The 20932-nt window shown below is 49.1% G+C and overlaps 1 protein-coding gene and 1 long non-coding RNA gene across 2 annotated transcripts in view; one reads left to right on the forward strand and one right to left on the reverse strand.

Moving 5' to 3' along the window:
• Window positions 1-536: 536 nt before the first annotated feature.
• On the forward strand, window positions 537-6104 carry LOC118663555. The gene is made up of 3 exons (XR_004970077.1): window positions 537-663; window positions 2037-2154; window positions 6014-6104. It is a non-coding gene; the product is annotated as an uncharacterized LOC118663555 (long non-coding RNA).
• PTPRT (protein tyrosine phosphatase receptor type T) overlaps window positions 630-20932 on the reverse strand; it is a 682122-nt gene continuing 661819 nt past the window's right edge. The window contains exons 27-31 of the mRNA XM_036323307.1: window positions 19478-19609; window positions 5998-6123; window positions 4795-4958; window positions 2001-2136; window positions 630-1295 (exon numbers count right to left, since the gene is read on the reverse strand). Coding sequence (XP_036179200.1) covers window positions 1242-1295; window positions 2001-2136; window positions 4795-4958; window positions 5998-6123; window positions 19478-19609 — 612 coding nt within the window. The 3' untranslated portion in view covers window positions 630-1241. The remainder of the gene's footprint in view (window positions 1296-2000; window positions 2137-4794; window positions 4959-5997; window positions 6124-19477; window positions 19610-20932) is intronic.

The raw sequence follows: 20932 nt of genomic DNA on the forward strand, positions 1-20932 counted from the left end.
CCTAAGATTGTGGGATGGCACACGGAGTGGTTCACCTGGACACACAGGAGATGCCTAGCTGATGCCGGCTCCCTGTCACTGACTCACACATCCTTGGGCAGGACCCTAGTTTCCCAGGCCTGATCCCCTCAGCCCATTTTAAACCAAGCATAACTGGTCCACAGTGGCCTTTGTCAGGATAGCAGCTGGGTTTCCTCGGAAGATTATGCTGAAAGCGGGGACTCAGCTGCCCAGAAGCCAGAGGAACGGCCTCCGCCTAGCCGACTCTGCCTCGTCAGAGGCTGGGCCGTCCCAGGTGGGACCCTTTAAGGATGTTGCCTGATGACAGGCCAGAGAGATTGGTCCTGTAGCTACACATCCAAACTTCCTTCCCAGCCCCACTCCCTTTTTTTTTTTTTTTCCACATAAGAGACTTAGATTTTACATCCCCCAAAAGAAAGTTTCTTTTAATATATGCTTTGGAAAATAATCAAATCTTATCCTGTCATCTCTCCCAAAGGGGGCGCCACCCAAGGGTCAGCAAGAGCCCTGCCTCCAGGCAGTGGTCCCTTTTCACAGACAAGGAGGAGCAGCCACCATCCCTGCAGTTCCACCCCCTCCCACCGAGGACAAAAAAGCAAAGAAAACCTTCATCCAAGAGTGCTGTGGACCCAGCAGGCTGGCGTGAGTGACAGAGGGTCAAGGCCCGGGCTGGGGAGGGTACAGAATGCTGGAGGGCTAGCTCCGTGCAGGCAGGGGGGCAGGATGGGGCCCCTGCTGTGGTCTCGGGACAGCCCCAGGTCACTGAAGGAGACTGCAGAGGGCAGCAAGGCAGGGACCCCAAGAGGCCAGTCACTGCGCCCACAGCGTGGAGGCGGAGACAATCCCCTCACTCCCAAGGAGAAGCAGGCCCGGAGGTACAGCGAGCCTGCATCTCCGAGCACCCCAGCTGGCTTGCCATGAGGTCCACACACTTGGAAAGCACAGAAGCAAGAGGTCGGGGAACTGGGAAGTCCGGGGCCTTGTTGTGGGTCCGCATCTGTGGCCGGTGGGGGTGCAGGAAAAGCCTGGACCTTTCAGAACCTATTTCCCAGTTCCAGGAGCCCCTCAGAAGGTGCAGGGCCCACCCCAGGCATGAGATCACCAGTCTTCTCCTTGGAGTTGGGCCAGGTGCCACCTCTTAGCCCGTCACTGCCATTCACAGAAAAGGGGGTTTGACTGCAGCAGCCTCTGGACTCCAGCAGGCTCCCCATCCCATCAGGCTAAAAGGAGCTTAAATATTCCAATGCCACCTCGTATACGAATTTATACTGTTCCTGAGAGGAGGAGAGAGGCAGACAGGGAGAAGGGAAGGCAGGAGAGAGAGGGAAAGGAAAGGAAAATGCATTTAGAGGTATGATTTTGGAACGAACTTTACCTACATCTGTGCTAACAGTCAGCTCAGAATTATCCGTGCAGATTCTGATTCAGTTGCTCTTGGGTGGGACTCAAGATTCGGCATTTCTACCAGGCTCCCATATGCTACTGCTGGTCTACACACCAGACTTTGAGGGGGACCCACTGAGAGTGGGTTAAAGACTCACATTAAAGTTATGTGTGGTCTGTCCCCATCATTGCACCAGGTCTTCTCATTGGGGGCTCTACCTGCCCAGTCTCTTTCCATCCCTTTCTCCAGTGTCCTATTCCAATACCGTATTCAAAAAATTAGCCTAAGTCAATTAGACTGGGATGGAACTGGATCCAAAACATAATCCACACTGTACAATCCAGAAGCCCTTCCCCTAAGCCTGGGTTAGTGGTACTTCCCTAAAGAACGGGCAGAGAGTAAAACAGAGTGGGGTGTATCAGGGTTAATATGTGGGCTGCCCTGCAGGAAAGAGAAGTTGGTGAGACTGGGAGCAAAGGATGTCAATTGTAGGTGATAAGTCACTGAGTGTTTTACTATTTGATGCTGGTTTCTTCCGGCACAGGGAACTAGGGTCACACCCTGCCTGGGGGAGAACAGTTCTCGGGACACTCACCAGGGTCTCCACCATATTGGACTTGTTGTTCCGCAGTGTTTTCACGATGTGGAACACGTCAATGATGTTCTGCTGCTGGATCATCTCACACACGCTGCAGATGGCACAGAAGGTCCCGCTGCGGCCTCCCCCATTTCTAAACACAGAGGGAAGGGTAAGTCAGACTCCTTCGTGGGTGCCCTACTGGCATGGGGGAGTGACTACCTTGGCCAAGGCAAGGTAAGGCACTGGCGAAAGCCCTAACCCGAGCCATGTGTCAGGGTCTGCGTGCCCTGAACCTGCTGTGAACTTGGGTAAGTCACTCCTTGTCTGAGCTCCAAGTTTCCCATTCATGTAATGGAGGGGTTGGACTAGAGGACCCGGGAGAGTTCCGTTAGCTTGATGTTTCCTTGATTCTGTGAGCAGGTTATAGTCACCATGGCACACCGACCCCAACCTTCAGGCCTCATGGTGTCTTTATTCATGTGCCTGCATCCTTGTCCAAAGGGATGCTCTGGGTCCACCCACTCATCCAGTGAAGGCAGCTGAAGGTTGTGTATGATTTTCCTCCTAGTTTTCCCACCCACTAGGGACAGCCAGCCCAGGTGTTTGGGTGGGGGCCAGGCTGGGTCTGAGATACTGTGTCCTGAAGTGATAAGTCTCTATTTATACACCTGCGTAAGCAAGACCCTACAGCTCTGGAGAGCAGAGATAGAGAGTCCTTGGCAGGGCCAGCTCCCTGCCACTCCTTCTTTCTGAGCCTCCACATGTTATCTTCATGGAGACATCTCAACTCTTTACAGAGAGTCCCTTTTGGAATCTGCCTGATTCGGAACTCCTGGGCGTGTTGCCAAGAGTAACTAATGATTTCATGTAATGGTCTGTGTCTAAGGAACATCTGGATGAAACTAAGGCACTTGATCTCCCAGATGTTTTATCTATAGGACATCCAACGACCAGATGCTTCAAGTACAGACAATTGCCCTCATTCACTAGCCAGCGCCTGCATTTCAGTGTCTGTTTTGGTGACGGTGGCTCCCAGGGGTGCCAAGGTCCCTGTTGATAGAAGGACACCCCTGTGCTTTCCTTTGGTTCAAACTGCTGGTCACCTTGGACAGGGAAGAGAGGGATAAAAACCAATCACATAGGAAAGAGGAGGGAGGGACCCCCAGGAGGGAGGGTTCAGTATTTTCTGGAGCAAGAACAGCAGAGCCCAAGAGGAAGAGGCATCTCCGGCCAGTGAGTGAGACCCTGGTGAGATGGGTGTGGCTCTGGGCTGAAGGAGAGCCACCTGAGTGTGGGGGAGGGAACTGAAGGGAGCAGGGTTAGCTGGCAGGGAGCCAGCTCAGCCTGGCTGATGTCTCCCATCAATGAGACATGCAACACCTCATGGCATCTTCCTGGACTACAGTGGGCATCCCTTGGGAAGGGGGATTGATACAGGTGATGGCCCTTGAGCTGTGTGTGTTGAACTTCGCTTTAAGCTCTGTGACTTTTCTGACATGCGTGTGCACCTCCTTTTAGAAAGAGAATAAGCTGGTTTTGAAAAGACAATTCTGAGGTCAGTAGGTGTTATTAATGCCTCCACTAACTCCACAAATAGTTATTCTGAAAAGGGGAAGTCTCTGGCCCAATCTTCCTTAACACACCTTTTTAAAGAGGGGGCCCTCTCAGTCATGTCTCCCCAATGACTTTAAGGTTCTAAGAAGCAAAGGGAATGGTTGTGAATCAAATGTTCCACACGAGCTGTCATCTCTCCCGGTTTGTTTTGGGTCTGAGGTCTCTAGGATCCTTCTCTTTATACTCCTATGGTGGACTTGGACACAGGCATTTGCATATTTGCTACCATGATATTGCAGATTTGTATGTTGGCAGATAAACTGTGTTTACTTTCTAAATATGTCACAAAGCCCCACAGAGCCTTACAATGACCCAATTCAGTAGATGAGTAAACCAAGGCTCATAAAATTAAGTGATTTCCGTGAAGATAGCTTGTCAGCCACAGTCCTCTAAGGGACCTGCCCTCCACCCTGCGTGATGACATCAGGGTCTGTTTGACCCGGAACCCCTGTGCCCCAGCTATGCCTGTCCTAAGACAGGAGGTGAAGGTTCCATTTCACCTCAGTAATGGAAGTATGAACGCAGCCGACCTGAGCCCACGGTGCCCTGGGAAAAGTGTTGCAGACACAGTGGATGAACCACCTTGGTTTACTCAGCGTGGGAGTGTGGGTTAATGGATGGCACGTTAGCCTGGAGGCCAGTGGATTCTAATCAAAGCTCCTCTCTTAACTACTTGATGCCTCACTGCCTGTGCCTCAGTCTTCTCACTGTGACATGATAAAATCTACCACAGATGGAATGAGGTGACTCATTTTAACTGCCTGGCATTGAACTCACTTAACCCATTCCCCTTTCCTCCTTTTCTTCAGGAAATAATAGAAGAGGGTTTAGTTGGTGGAACCCTCTTCATCCTGAGCCTTCTTGTGACTGGCAGGCCACATCCTGCTTCCTGCTGGAGGGTGGGACTTACCTGCCTCCTGGGAGCATAGGGGTGTGGTCTGACCACACTCCATGTTTGGGGAAAGGCTACCAGGTTTTGCATCAGGAAATATGTCACATAACATTAGTTCAGGGCAACCCCAGTCCATCGAAGGGTTGAGATTCTTTGAATACACTCCCATTGGCCTTTCAGGGATGTTGAGATGTGGTGCAGCCAGGCGTGCCTAGGACTAGTGTTTGTGGCCAGCATCCTCAAGGCCGTCCTATCATCCACCACCCCGTGGCCCTGGAGATGCCTCCCCATTACAGTACTCACAGGCAGTGGACCACGGTGCGTCCCTCCCGCCCATCGTACTGCTCCTGCCACTTCTCCAGCCGCCGGACCACTTTGAGTAGAGAGCGCTTGGAGGGGGGCGTGTCCCGGTAGGCGGGCCAGCCAATGTACTGGAGGTGCTGGACTATACGATACCCATCCTGAGGCTGAAAACAGAGAGGCTGTTAGGGCTGTTGCAGCATTGGGTGGAGGACAGACTAAATGAGGTCTCAGCCATGTCATCACGGGGAGAGTCACAGACTCTTTACTCATCTCTACACTTTTGTGCATACTGATTTTCCTGCCATGACTGCCCTGCACCCCTTCTCAACCTGGAAAACTCCTACTCAGTCTTCAAAACCCAATTCAAACATTCCATTCCTCAGGAAAAACCTGCCCTTTCCCTGAGGTTCATGTGCCAGAATATATCTCACTTTCCCACTAGATCAGTGATGGCGAACCTATGACACGCATGTCAGAGGTGACACGTGAACTCATTCTTTTGGTTGATTTTTCTTTGTTAAATGGCATTTAAATATATAAAATAAATATCAAAAATATAAATCTTTGTTTTACTATGGTTACAAACATCAAAAAATTTCTATATGTGTCACGGCACCAGAGTTAAGTTAGGGTTTTTCAAAATGCTGACACGCCGAGCTCAGAAGGTTCACCATCACTGACCTAGACGGTGAACTCTGGGGGCAGGGGTTGAGTTCTGTTCACCCTGGGCCCCCACAGAGGCCCGTGTCTCTTTAGTTAGCCACCATTCCATAGGTTACTGATCTGCCCCCTTCCACCCACACTCCTCCACCCAGCCAGCGAGTTTCCTCTTGGAAGTGGCTCTTCTTCTTTTTGGTGTGGTTCCCAGGGTCTAGCCCAAAGCTTACTGGATCCAATCAAAGGCTGCATCTACAGCGCGACACAGTGGGAAAGCGCTAATTTCTAAGTGTTGTCTACATGGCAGCAAGTGTGTCAGGAAACAGGCAGATGGCAGGTGGGATGTCTCCCTGTGTGAACCTGTGTTGGAACCATGGCTGGAGCTGGCATCGGCAGAGGCATCGCTTCCCCAAGGACGAAATGATCCGAGAGTTCAGCCCGGACGCTCATTAGCGGCGGGTTCCTCTCCCACAGGCTCCATCTATTTGTGTGTGTGTGCGCTGGGGGAGAGGGCGGCGTGGGATGCAATGGCGGCCGCACACTTACCCGAGCCATGTTGCAGATGCGGAATATTCTGTGGATGATGTCCTCGTCGATGTCTGCGGAGACGAACTCCACCTGGATGGGCCCATAGCACCCGGAGGTCTTCTCAGGCCAGTACTGCATACAGAGCTGGGAAAGAGGCCACAGGAAGAGGCCGGGTGGGAGGGCGTTAGTCTCATGTATCACTAAGCCTTTCTTATCGTAGGCAGAACACACTGGCTAGAGATGCAGAGTGTCATGTAGGAAATTAGACTCCGCTTCCCTATTGGGGAGCAGCCACCCATTTTGGGGGGTGTTGTTGAAAAGTCGAAGTTCTGAACACACAAACACTTTGCTGTGATGATTTCACACCATTTGCTAGACTTGCTGGGCCTCACTTTCCTCATCTGTAAAATGGGGAGAATGGTATTTACCTCGAAGCGCTGCTGTCAGACTTAAGTAGAACACTCCAAGGGAAGGGCAGGTATAACCTCTAGTTTTCTTTTCACTAATGTGAACCTCGGCAAACACTTCCCCATTCCAGGAAAACCTTTACAATCATTTCATGATCAGATCATGAACACTTTAGAATATATATAAGCTTTGGCATCAGACATGCTTGGGTGCAAATCCAGGCTCTGCTCCTTACTAGTTGTGTGACCCAGGCCTCAGTTTTCTAATATGTAAAATGGAGATAACTATGCTTACCTTACAAAAGGTAATGTAGCATCGTGTTGAGAGGTCTTGCCTGTGATCTTTCCTATTTTTCTGGAATTGTGAATCAGATCCTGCAGCTGAGAGCAGAGGCGACGGTGGCCCCACAACCTAAGACAGTGTCTCAGCCAGAGAAGGTTTTGTCATTCTGGGGACATTTGTCAATGTCTGGAGATACTGTTGATGGTCACACCTGGGGGTTTCTATGGGTATCTAGTGAGTGGAGGCCAGGATGCTGCTCAATATCCTCCAATGAGGGTATACCTTTCCCCCACCCAGGACTCTGACCCCCAATATCAATAGTGTAGAGATTGAGAAACCATGGCCTAAGATCACAAGGGATTCCTTAGGTTTATAGTCTCATCAAGAAAGAGACAGACACTTCATTCTTCTCTATCTGTTAAGCCACCAGATGACTTCAGTTGGAGAAAGAACATTGAGGTAGTGGCAGGGGATGTGGCTCAGAGGGGCAAATGTGCTTCCTCAAATTCCTGCTTCCCAAGGATCATGGGGGCGAACTCTGTCCAGGTTTATAGGCCTCAGCATTGGGCACGGAAAAGAGCCAAGTTGAGGCTGTATGCTTGTCAGGGGCCACTCCAGCATGGACCCTCCACCTGGGGGTTGCCCAGAGGATGGAGCCAAGATTCACGAGGCCTCTGAGGGCCACTTGGTCTGCCACAGCCTACGCCAGCTTGCAGACAGCAACCCAGTGGCCTCCTCACAGCTACCACGGATGCAGGATTTTCATGAAAGGGATCGATGTCCCTTTGTGGAGAGAGAGCAGTCACATGCAAAGTGGATTTTCTCTATTCTTTCTCTCTCCAGAACTGGAACCAAATGGAAAAGCCAGGAGGAGGAAGGATGAAGGAGAGAGAAAGCACACATCTCCAAACATCCTAGCTGTGCAACCCAAATTCCGGCTCAGGGATAATATTGGTCACAGGATAGGCCACACCTGGCCAGCACCGATTCTGTCAGTAAAGTTTTATTGAAACACCGCTGTACTTCTTTGTTTATGTATTATTGTCTTGCGGTTGCTTTCGAGCTACAATGGCAGAGCTGAGCAGACCACATAGCCTGCAAAACCTAAAATATTTCCTATCTTGTCCTTCACAGAGAAAGTTGGCCGACCCCTACACTGTCAGCTTGTTCTGGGGATAAAGGAGATGGCGCATGTGAACAAACAGGCATGGCATAAGCACCCACTGAATCCCAGCGACTCACAGTATTATTGAGCCTATCAGTGCTCCACAAAAATAACAATTATGATAATGCCTCCCATTTAAAGCTGAAGGATTCTTCTTATCACCTGTCTGTAATAGCAAAGACCTAACGAATGGTGGTTGCTTTCCTGGCATCTCCACTGGGGGTTATCCGAGCATGTGTGTGGGTGGCTGTCACAGGGGCCCTGTGGCTGGACAGTCATCTGCTGAGCTGGGCGGTTATGCGGTTATGACAGATCCACAATTTGACCTTCATTTCTCTTTGCCATTGGCTCTCCTGCCTTGCACCCTTCCCAAGTGGTGAGGGACCAGCACTGATAAGTCTGTGACTGGCCAGAGAAATCAGAACTCATCAGAACTTCCCATTAAAAAAATAATTGCCTTTATCATTTGCACTGAATTTGGCCTTGCCAGAAGTTGACCGTGATCCTGACATCAGGTACAGTGGTCCGAGGCATCAGGGAAAGTCAGTTACCCCCAATATTTTCAGTCTGGAGAGAACGTGGAATTATTTGTCTCTTTTAATAAGATTTCCAGACCAATTTCTCAAGCTAATAGGTTCTACTATGCCTCAAACAAGACTCCTACATTTGGGATACTTCCCTGCATTTGATTTTCCAGGTCACCCTCCCGTAATGCCCAGAGGGCTGGGGAAGTGTGTGGGGCCTTAATCCTAAATCAGAGCCATCCTTTCCCTTGAGTTCCCTCACTTGTGAGATGGCGGCAGCAACAGTGTGGGTGACGTGGCGTTTGAGCTGCCAAGGATCATCAGGGTCTCCCCACAGCTCAGGGTGCCACACATAATCCAGCCCTGGGGACAGAAGGAAGGGGCGGGAGCTGAGTGTTCCCAGTGACCCTCTGGGGCTCAGAAATGATTCTCATCAACAAGAAATGTCCTCTATGGTTTAGCTCAAGGCTGTCCTGGCCTCCAGCCATTGGGGTTGTGCCTTGGTGGGCGCGGCCTTTCTGGCCATGTAGGCAGTGTAGCAAAAGGGCTCCCTGGGTTCAAATCCCAGCCCTGCCACTTTCTAGCTGAGTGACTTGGCCAAATCTTTTAGCTTCTCCGAGTTATGAGTGGCTGTGGATCTGAATGTGTCTGCTTAGCACTGGGGTCTGTAAGTAGTGAGCACTCAGTAAATGTGAGCTACAATTATTAGGCAATTTGGGGGAGTGCCCCTCAAACAAGATGGATAAAGTGAAGTTTTTTTTTTTTCTCCCTCCACTTAGTAGCTCTTATGAAAATTTCTCTTTAAGATAATACCTAAAGGACTGCCCTTGTGAAAATTCCTGATCAATCAGCTTAGGGGAGCAGTGGGGACTGGACATGTTCTGGAGGGGGACCCAGGAGATGGGAGAGGGAGGTTGGGATACAGTGAAACGAAAGTGAATCGATGTGTCATGTGACCCCCCTCCTAACCTAAATATTCAGCAAATTTATAATAACGTGCACAGCGCTCAATATGTATTGATTTCCTGTGGAAACCAGCGAGGAACTAAGCTTTCTCCCTGGGTGACAAAGAAACAAAGCAGAAACATATATGTGGTCTGAGGGCCAGACCACGAGCACATGAGCATCAGCATTTTATAGAAATCTTGGGGGTGAGGACCCTGGAAATGGGGGGATTCAAAAGCCCACTTGACCCTCTAAAACAGCGGTTCTCAACCTGTGGTCACGACCCCTTTGGCGGTCAAACGACCCTTTCACAGGGGTCTCACCTAAGACCATCCTGCATATCAGATATGTACATTACTATTCATAACAGTAGCAACATGACAGTTATGAAGTAGCAACGAAAATAACTTTATGGTTGGGTCACAACATGAGGAGCTGTATTTAAAGGGCCAGAAGGTTGAGAACCACTGCTCTAAAACCATGAGGTCCCCACTGACCTGGGGCCACACGTACACTCAGTACCACTTTGGCATTTTCTTCCTTAGATGGAAAACTGTCGAAATGGCCGTCTCCAAGAGTTGATTCACACCCTTTAGCCTAGAGCTGTGTTCGGCAAACCGTGGCTCGTGAGCCACATGTGGCTCTTTGGCCCCTTGAGTGTGGGTCTTCCACAAAATACCATGTGCAGGCGCGCACGTACAGTGCAATTGAAACTTCATGGCCCATGCGCAGAAGCCTGTATTTTGTGGAAGAGCCACACTCAAGGGGCCCAAGAGTCGCATGTGGCTCGTGAGCCGCGGTTTGCCGAGCTGCAGTTTGCCAACCACTGGCCTAGAGCCTGGACCAACAGCCTTTTTCCACCTTTCACTCCAGTATCTCCCTCCTTACCCAGCAGGGAGGGTGGTGCTGCCTATCTGAGCGCTTCCTCACTTCAGACAGCAGACCCTGCGGAGGACCACACCTGAGGGGAGCCGGCCCAGCTCGGCTGCTGGTTAGAAACGGCCAGGCTTCCTCCAGCAAAGCAGAGCAGCTCTTGTTTATTGTCAGAACAAGTTAAACCAAGCGGAAGTCATGACGCCTGTGTGGATGGCCAGGAACAGCTGCCATATATTGTTCCACACGGTCTCCATGGCTGTGTGAGCCGTGCAAAGAGCAAATTCATCCGCGAACAATAACAAACCCAAAGGCAGCTCCACTGTTAAACATCATCTGTTTTCGCTGATGGAATCAGAAAGCTTGTTAGTCACTGATATAAATGTGCCCTGATGCATTGAACGGAAACTAGCATATGTCCTATTTGGGGAATAAACAACTTTAAAGCACATTTCTGTACACCTTAGTCTGCCTTTTGTTAATTAAATAATACTTTGACAAAACGGAAAAGCCAAGGAATATACAACTTCAGAAATTAAAGGCTTACTTGTCAAGGTCCCTCTAATCCACAGAGCAGGGTGGGTGGGGTGGGGTGGGGGGAACCAGGCCCAAGCCACCCAAGATGAAGTGAATTCGTATTTTTAAGAGAAAAACAGAAAAGACCCACCTGAATTGATTTTAAAATTCAGGTTCATGATTATAAAATTCCTTTAAATAGGTTTGATAAGGCGTCCAAATCAAATAATTGGTTTTAATACTGTGGCCAGTTAAGGAAGACAGATGGTGCGTGAAGCAGTGGACACAAAGCAAGGGACAGAGAGAGGCACATGGGCCATAATCATAGTGATCCGCACACCCCTCCTCCATGCAGCCTCTCCATTGTCGGACGGGTGAACAGTACAGTCTCCATCAGGGGTGGAAACTGACTTATGACAGCTGCATCAGCATGCATTTCCAGAAAGGAAGGGGGACCGCTTAGGAAAAGGGTGGGTGGAAGGCAAAGGCCAGGGCATGTTAGAAACAGGTAGGTGAGAGACAACTGAGTTATACAACTTAAGAATGGATCAATTTTTGGCTTCTAGTCAAGATGGAGGTGTAGGTAAACAAGGTATGAGAATCCTCCCATAACCACATCAAAAATACAACTAATCTTCAGAACACCCATCATTCAGAACCACCTGAAATCTGGCTGAATGGAAGTCCTACAACTAGGGAATTAAAGAAGCCACATCGAGCCTGTAGGAGAGGTGGAGGTGCTGAACGGGCAGGTCCCACACCCATGTGTGGCCTATTTTAATTTGGAGGGATACCTTGGCTGTGGAGGTACCCCTGAGAAGTGAGGGGTCCCAGCCCCACACCAGACCCCTCATCCCAGGCTTCCAGTGCTGGGAAGAGATGTCTTCACAAATTCAGGCTGTAAAAACCAGCAGGGGTTGTGGCTGAGTGACACCTCTTAAAGGGCCTGCACAGGGACTTACTCAACTCCCTTCCTCTGAGCTCCAGTGCTGGGGCAGCAGCTTGAAAGGAAACAGGGACATACGGGGAGGAACTGAATTGTCTGACATCAGGGCAAGAGCTGGGGGGCAGCTTTCTCCCACACAGAAGTGCTGGCAGAGGTCACTGTTCCTATGCTGAGACCTCCCCTGTCACAGAGCTGACTGGCAGATACCATATCTGAGACTCCACCAACCTGGTTCACACTGTTCTCACCCTTTAACTCCCGCCCCACCCCGGTGATTCCCTGAGACCCTGCCCCACCCAATTTTTGGGCTCATCCAAACCCTTTCCAGTGGCTTTTCCATACATGCTTCGGACTTTCCTAAACTCTCTCAAGTGGCTGCTAGTCTCAGGGTGTTCTGTACCTCTTGCTAAGTGACCCCAGGCCTGGCACTAGCAGCAGCCAGTCTTGGTTCACAGCTTGGCCTCTTCTGGGCACCTCCAAGCCCAATACATGTAGCAGCCATCTGCAGATCCCTCAGTATTATGCCAGGCGGCCTCCAACAGGGTACAGGCAGGGTACATCTCGGGAGCCCGCAGAGCTAGTGCACCTGGTGGTCAGCTTCAGACCACACCAGATTACAGTCCTACCACATCCACAAGTGAAACACTCAAGAAGTGGACTCGGTGAGCACCAAAGCCCCACTGTAGCAAGCCTTGCTCCATAGGGTCGACACCTGCACGTCAGGTCTTTCACTGTAGTTGCAGCTGGCCCTCCCAGCCAATTGGCCTGGGGATCAATCCTTCCCAGCAACACCAATAGCCATCAAGGCTCAACTACAACAGGACAGTGCACACAGCCCACACAGGGGTGCACCTGGAGTGCCCAGCTCAGGTGACTGGGGATTCTGTGCCACTGAGACTTACAGTACACCTACTACACAAGGCCACTCTACTAAGTCCCTGGAGACATAGAAGTTCTACCTAATACATAGGCACAAACACCAGAAAGCAGCCAAAATGTGGAGGCAAAGAAACTGGAGAAATCTCCAGAAAAAGAACTAAATGAAATGGAAGCAGGCAAACTACCAGATACAAAGTTCAAAACAATGGTTATAAGGATGCTCAAGGGACTTAGTGAGAACTTCCACAGCATGAAAAAGGACTTGGGAACCATAAAACACAACCAGTCAGAAATGAAAGATGCACTAACTGATATGAAGAATAATTTATAGGGAATCAACATTAGAGTAGAGGACACTGAGAATCAAATCAGCAATTTGGAATATGAGGAAGCAAAAACACCCAATCAGAACAGCAAAAAGAAAAAAGAATCCAAAATTATGAAGACAGTATAAGAAACTTCTGGGACAACTTCAGGTATACCAACATTCACATCGTGGAGGTGCCAGAAGGAAAAGAGGGAGCAAGAAATTGAAAACCTATTTGAAAAAATAATGAAAAATTTCCCCTGCCTGGTGAAAGAAATAGACATACTCTGATCCTCCTCCTTCCATGTATAAGGATCCTGGATAACTCAGAACAATCTACACATTTCAAGATGCCTAACTTCATCACATCTGCTAAGTCCCTTTTATCATGTAAGGTAACACATTAATGGGATTAGGATGTGGACATCTTTTGGGGGGCATGATTCCGCCCACCACGCAGCCACACCCCAGAGCAGTCACAGAGGGTCTCCTGAGCTTTCTAAACAATGTGGTGGGTGTGGCATGGCCATGAAGAGGGCTTTCTTCTGTTTCTAACCCCTTTCCCCACAACTCTGGTCTAACCATAGAGGCCATTAAAGATGGACAAGCTCTTGTCAATGCTATTGGGGGTGACTGAAAATGTTCTTTCTGGTGTACCCATCAGAAACCAGTGTCATTTACTGGATGTTGTGGTTCTGGGATTTTGCCCCACTAATCTGGCCCAGGCCTTTGGAGTCCCACAGAGCTAGAAAAGCCTCTAGGGTTGAATGTAGTTGCTTTGAGAGTCTTTACCTTGAGCCCCACCTATTCATAATTATCTTTGCACGGCAGCCACTGTGGAGAACGGAAGAGTAGCTGTGGCTGGGGATGGATGATTGAATGAAGTAATATTGGATTCTAAGCAGAGGCAGGCAGATCTGGCCAGCAGTGCAAGACAGCGAAGCACTCAGATCTCTCATCCAGTTCTCAACTTTATTTGCTGCAACTTATAGATACACCACCAACATGAGCCCCTATAGTCCCTAAACCACAGGATGTGGCATTGGTTTTCTTGGGAGCAATCTGATGTGCCTGGGACCTGGGGCTGCCCTGTTGGTGTTGCTGTGATGGCTGAAGCTACAGGCTGCCTTGGCACAGGCACCCTGGCAGATAAATGCTAGTGCCACTTCAAAGAACACCCCTCCAGGTGCTGAGGGCAGCTTTTCTGATGCTCACGCTGTGTCATTGTTTATTTTCGCCAGGTGCCCAGCTGTTGTGGTGATATTTATATCAGTAAGTGCTCTATTCATCTACCAATTTCAGGGGATGCTTGCCAGCTGCGTATGGCAGCCAACCTCGGGGAACGTCTGAGCCTGATTGTTTGCATTTAGAGAATCAGTCCTCAAAGGCTGTATCAACGTCTGGGGCTGAAAGATCTTCTTCATCCAGGGCCTGCCCTGAAAGGGGAAGCTACAGTCAATGACCTTGACCTTTGTTTCTCTGTGTGTCCCAAAGTGAGGCTCTTTGAAAATCCTCCTCTGTGCCCGAGCTCTGGTTTTGTAAAAAATAGATCTAGAGACATAGAAGCGTGGCACAGACTGTAGAATCTCAGAGGGAAGGTGGGCGTGAGTGGGTGGGAAGAGATTAATCAAAGAACTTATATGTATATATGCATAACCCATGGACACAGATAATAGTGTGGTGAAGACCTGGGGGGCAGCGGGTGTAGAGTGTAGGCAGTGATGGCGAACCTTTTGAGCTCGGCATGTCAGCATTTTGAAAAAGCCTAACTTAACTCTGGTGCCGTGTCACATATAGAAATTTTTTGATATTTGCAATCACAGTAAAACAAAGATGTATATTTTAGATATTTATTTTATATATTTAAATGCCATTTAACAAAGAAAAATCAACCAAAAAAAATGAGTTCGCGTGTCACCTCTGACACGCATGTCATAGGTTTGCCATCACTTGTGTAGGGGGTCAATGGGGAAAAATGAGACATCTGTAATACTTCCAACAATAAAGATAAAACAACAACAATAAACACACGCACACACACACACAAAATGGATGTTGGGAAGAGGGAACAGTACACAGGCTTTCACTGACTCTATTCTGCTCACGGGCTCATGCAGCAGCATTCACTCACTGTTTTACTTTTTCAGGCAAAGGAACCTGGTGGTGATACCTTCTGACTCTGGAACTCTGCAAGGGTCTTTGTTTTATGGAAATTGGTTTAATTTCATGGTTATCTCAAATTCCAACCATCTGTTGTTTGGGCCCAACCCTTGGAGTCATCCATTTTTCTCTCAACTTCCATATTTTGTTGGATCTATCTTATATACCTAGAACCCACTCCATTGCTACCACGGAGGTTGAGGCCACCATCTCCTGTCACCTGGACTATTGCCGAAGTCCCTCTCTGTTCTCTCTGCTTCCACTCTTAGCAGCCACCCTCCCCCTCTCCACACCAACAGTCTATTCTCAACACAGCAGCCAGAGGGTTGCTTTTAAAAAAACTTTGAGTTACTTTTTCAAGTCACCCCTTTCTGCAAAACCTGTCAGTGGCTCCTCATTTCTCTCCAAGTAAAACCCAAAATTCTCCCTAGGAGCCTCCCCAGGCCTTCTGTGACCTGGTTCTGCTGTGTCTCTGTGTCACCTGCTGCAACTGTGCCCACACTCACCCTGCTCCAGTCTCAGTGGCCTCCAAACTGTTCCTCAAATGGGCCAGGCCATGCCCCCCATAGGCCTTGGTGTGGGCTGGCCCTCAGCCTGGAATGCTCTTCCTGAGATGCTCATGTGGCTCGTCCTCTCACTCCTCCAAACCTCCCCTCGAATGAACTTCTCCATAGGGTGCACCTGGGTCACTCTATCACAGCGGCATCCTGTGCTTCAAACTAGCCTTCCGATCTTCATCAGCCTCTCATTTTTCTTTTCCCATCCATGTACCTTCTAACATGCAATTAAGGACACTATAGTGTGCTGTTTTTGTTGTCTCTCCTGCTTTAGAACAGAAGTTGCATGAATATTTCACAGATCTACATCAAATATTCCAAAAATTTATATAAAACCAAAAGAGACCCAGGATAGCTGCAGAAATACTGAGAAAGAAGAATAAAGTTGGAGGAATCACAATACCAGATATCAAACTATACTACAAAACTATTGTAATCAAAACAGCCTGGTACTGGCCCAGAACAGGCCTATAGACCTATGGAACAGAACAGAGAGCTCAGAAATTGACCCACGCCAATATGGCCAATTACTATTTGACAAAGGTGGTAAAAGCATACAATGGAGTAGAGATAGTCTCTTCAATAAATAGTGTTGGGGAAATTGAACAGGTATGTGCAAAAAAGAAAAAAAAAAAGAAAAAATGAAACTAGTCCAGCAATTTACATGCTACACAAAAATAAACTCAAAATGGATAAAAGACTTAAATTTAAGTCATGAAACCATAAAAATCCTACAAGGCAATAAAATCTCAGACATCTCTCATAGCAGTATTTTCACCGGATACATTACCTAGGGCAAGGGAAACAAAGGGGAAAATTAACAAATGGGACTACATCAAACTAAAAAGCTTCTGCACAGCAAAAGAATCCATCAACAAAATGAAAAGGGAGCCTACTGTATGGGAAAACATTTGCCAATGATGCATCTGGTAAGAGTTTAATTTCCAAAATATACAAAGAATTCATACACCTCAACATTAGGGAGGCAAACAATCCAATTAAAAAATGGGCAAAGGACCTGAATAGACACTTTTTCAAAGAGGACATACAGATGGCCAATAGATACATGAAAAAGGCTCAAAATCACTAATCATCAGAGAGATGTAAATTAAAACGACAATTAGGTATCATCTCACACCTGCCAGAATGGCTACCATCAATAAATCAAACAAGTACTGGAGAGGATGTGTAGAAAAGGGAACCCTAGTACACTGCTGGTGGGTATAGTCACTGTGGAAAATAGCATGGAATTGGGTCAAAAAATTAAAAATGTAACTGCCATTTGACCCAGTGATCCCACTTCTGGGACTATATCCTAAGAATCCCAAAGTACCAATCAGAAAGAATATATGCACCCCTATGTTTATTGCAGCATTATTTACAATAGCCATGATCTTGAAACAACCCAAGTGCCCATCAGTAGAAGAGTGGATAAAAAAAAAGCTGTGGTCCATTTACACAACGAAATACTATGTGGCTGTAAAAGAGAAGGATCTCTTGCCCTTTGAAACAGCATGGAGGGACCTGGAGAGTATTATGCTAAGCAAAGTAAGGCAGTTAGAGAAAGACAAATATCACATGATCTCACTTATAAGTAGGATCTAAAGAACATAATAAACTGGTGAACAAAATAGGGCCAGAGGTATGGAAGTAGGAAACAGAATAACAGTCTCAGTGTGTGTGTGTGTCGGGGGGGGGGGGGCAGGAGGGGTGTTGGAGGAGGACAGGAAGAGATTAGCCAAAGAACATACATGCATAACTTATGGACACAGAATAGCATGGGGAAGGCCTGGGGTGGGGCAGGGGTTGGGTGAGGGGGGCAAAAAGGGAGAAAATGGGAGACATCGGTAATACTGTCAACAATAAAATTTAAAAAATTCCATGAAAAGAAAATGAATAGAAGTTGCACGAGAGATGGGAGTTTTCTGCTTTCTTCCTATGTCTCGCTCAAGGATGCATTCCAGCACCCAGAACAGCTTCGGGCAAACAGCAGATACTCAGCTAACAAGGTCGAATGAACAAGCGGAATCTGTCCGGAATGTCTCTCACATGCACACCCAAGTCACACTCCATTCCCTTCTGTAACCTGCGCCTCTCTTGGCCTCCCCAACCTTCCTGCTCCCTCCCCAGCTCCTCCCCTGCCTTCTCCACTGGGGCCAGTCACATCCCCAGATGCCTGATGACCCAGACTGGAACCCTGTCCATGACTTCTTCTCATTCACCTCCACATCCACCTGGTCCCAAAACCTGGGCACTTCAGCTTTGGCAGTGTTCCCACATCCAGCCTCTGTTCTCCCGCCTCCTGGTCACCTGTTCAGCCAGATAATCCCTTTAATTCTGCACACTGGCAACACCCTCTGCCCCAGTCTCCCAGTTTCCAGATTTTTCCTTGTTTTTTTTCTCTTCACTGGTTCCCAGACTCAGCTTTCTAACAGGAACTCTGTCACACCACTGCACAATCTCTCAACATCTCTCCTCCCTGTACAGTATTTTCAATCCTGTATTCCTAGGAACCCCAGGGGTTCCACAAAGGTACCCAGATTAGGTGACTCTCTGAGAGACATCTGGAGAAACTAAAAGACCAGGTGGGTGAAGCTCTAGGCCCCCTGCACCCACTTCAATGCTAGCAGGTCTCAATCATACCTCCTTCAGATATTGGACTTGCATGGAAACTTCTAATCTGAAGAAAGGATTCTGTTGCATACAAAATAAAAGTCTTCAGAACAACCACCACCTACCTTGCTGCAGGCCAAGGCCCAAGCTCCTTACTGGGTGGGCACCCCTCTGCAAGCTGGGCCCTGGCGCTTTCTAGCATCACCACCTTCTCCTGCTGACACACCCTGGGGCCCAGCCACACTGCACAGGAGCTGTGAGCTGCTCTGTGGACAAGCCTGCCCGCATTCACCCCACCCTGCCTTGGCCCCAGCTGTTCCTTCTGCCTGGAATGTCCTTTCCCAGTGACTTCATCCCCCACAGCCGCATCTCTGCTGCCTTCCTTCAAGGCCACAGTCACCTTCCTTTTGAGGCCTTCCCTCACCCTGTGGGCAGAATTAATTGCTCCCCGTTCCCCGCGCACACAGCACTCGCCGCTGACCTCTATTATAGCGCTGCCCCGTGTGGTGGGACAATTTGCTCATCTGTCTCTGTAGCCAGACTGTGAGGCTGAGACCACAGCTCGGACCAGCTTTATCTCATTCCCACACAGGTGCACTGCGTTACTGCGAGTTTCCTTCAGGAAGTGAGAGGACTGCTTTTGAAAACCCCAGAGGAGGTGGCCAGTCTCCCCTCCTCTACCCAGGAGTGGCTGCCCTGCCATGGATGTGGGTTCTGGAAGCTGTCTCAGAGAGGTGCTGTAGGCACATGACGCTTGGCGCCCTCAGACCCAGAGGGGCAAGGCATGAAGCCTGCTGGACATGAGGGCCACCTGTGACAAAGCCTGGCCTCGGTTTGGAGGCCAGTGGGCAAAGGGTCCAAGGTGCAAGCCCCAGGCTGTCCCGCAGGCTGCGTTGTGGAGGTGGTAGGGTGGGGTTGTGGCCAGGATATTCTGCAGGGCTGGAGACCCTCAGAGCTGGGGGCGAGGGGTCGGGGGGCGGCGGAAGCCTCCTCTGTGAGCTCTGTATGACTCAGAACAAGGCCCTAACTAGAGCCTGGGGAACAGAGCACAGAGTCAGGCTGGGTGGTGCGGGGGCAGACAAAGTCCGCACAAGTGGGAGTCAATACTGGGATATGGAGGGCCCTGGGGTGCAGGGCCTGCCAGGAGGTGCCCTGCAGAAGCGGAGTGGGCTTGCTTGGTGCTCACAGCCCCCGTGCCCATCAGACGGCAGCTCGGTGGGGCAGAGGCCCACTCTGCTGGATCTCAGGACTCTCCCTCCAACTCTAGGGCACGGCTGCCCTGATGCACCTGAGCACCTAGGGCAGTGCTGGGCCTCCTCCTACCTGGGCAGTGTCCATCTCATTCAGCATCACCACGGAGGAGCAGTTATAGTCGAACACCAGCCTCCAGAAGTCCGCCACTGTGTTGGGTAGAGGGTGCTGCGTGACCACGAAGGCCGCGGGCTGCTTGTGGCTCTGCAAAGGAACGACACAGGCTTCATAAATTACGCCCATCAGCGATGTTCTACTGCTGATGAGGCCCAGATGGTGTCAGAGGCCCCGAGCCTGCAAATAGGTTACACAAAGCACCTGGCCATTCTGTTATCTCTGGGTGCCCTGGCAGCAAAGGGGCGTCTCATAATGAACTCATTCTCCAAAATAGGACATTTCATTAGGGAAGTGTCACTCGGATGGGGATTATCCAAATAAATTTTTTGTGTCTTGGAGCTCAGCAAATAATCATCATTTTACTCCGAAATGAAAGGTTCTGGATGCAGATTTGCTTCTCTGCAGACCAAGGTTCCTCTTGGGATAAGTGGGATATCTGTGTCCCTTGCCCAGAGTCCTGTAGGAGGAGTTGGCTCAGCCCGTGGCAGAGAGCATCCTGAGGGGCTTCTATTGCAGGAGGCTCATCCTGCCAAAGGCTGGAAGGAGGGCTGAGCTGGGCTGGTGGAAGATGGGCACTAGAGTGTCCAGTGGAGCAGGGAAAGGTTCCCATGTTTTAAAATCAGGCAGACCTGATTTCAAACCCAGCTTTGCCGCTTGTACATTATGTCATCCATCCATCCATTTATCCATGCATTCACCCATCATTCACTAATCCATGCATTCATTCATCCACGTATTCACCCATCTATGCATCCATCCACCCGTGCATCCATGCATCCATCCATCCATGCATTCATCCATTCTTTCATTCATCCATGCATCCATCCAGCCATGCATTCATCCATGCATTCACTCATCCATGCATTCATTCATCCATGCATCCATCCATCCATGCATTCATTCATGCATTCACTCATCCATGCATTCATTCATCCATGCATCCATCTAGCCATGCATCCATCCATCCTTTCATTCATATATGCATCTATCCATTCATCTATGCATTCATTTATCCATGCATTCATTCATTCAGGCATCATTTGCAAAGTGACTTTTTTTGGTGCTAAGCACTGGCAAGTTATTAGATCTCTCCAAATCTTGGGTTCTTCATCTACAAAATGGGAATCATAACTCCAAATGGATGATGTCCTACATATTGAGTGAGATTTGCCTGTGAAAGACCAGCAAGCAAGAACCAAGCTGTGAGCCCGCTGTCAGGGCAGGCACACTCCTGACTTGGTTCTTCAACCTTGGCATGGGCATTGTGGGATATTGTGTTGGCACACTGAAACCCAGTAATGGTCTAGCAAACAAACAAATTCAGCCCCATATTTAGATGGGGAAATTGAGGCCCAGAGGAAATGGCCTAGGTGAGTCTGGACTACTCCTGAAGCTTCGACAGGGCCCTAT

The sequence above is a fragment of the Myotis myotis genome, unplaced genomic scaffold, assembly GCF_014108235.1.
Source record: "Myotis myotis isolate mMyoMyo1 unplaced genomic scaffold, mMyoMyo1.p scaffold_m19_p_9, whole genome shotgun sequence".
NCBI classification, from domain to species: domain Eukaryota; kingdom Metazoa; phylum Chordata; class Mammalia; order Chiroptera; family Vespertilionidae; genus Myotis; species Myotis myotis.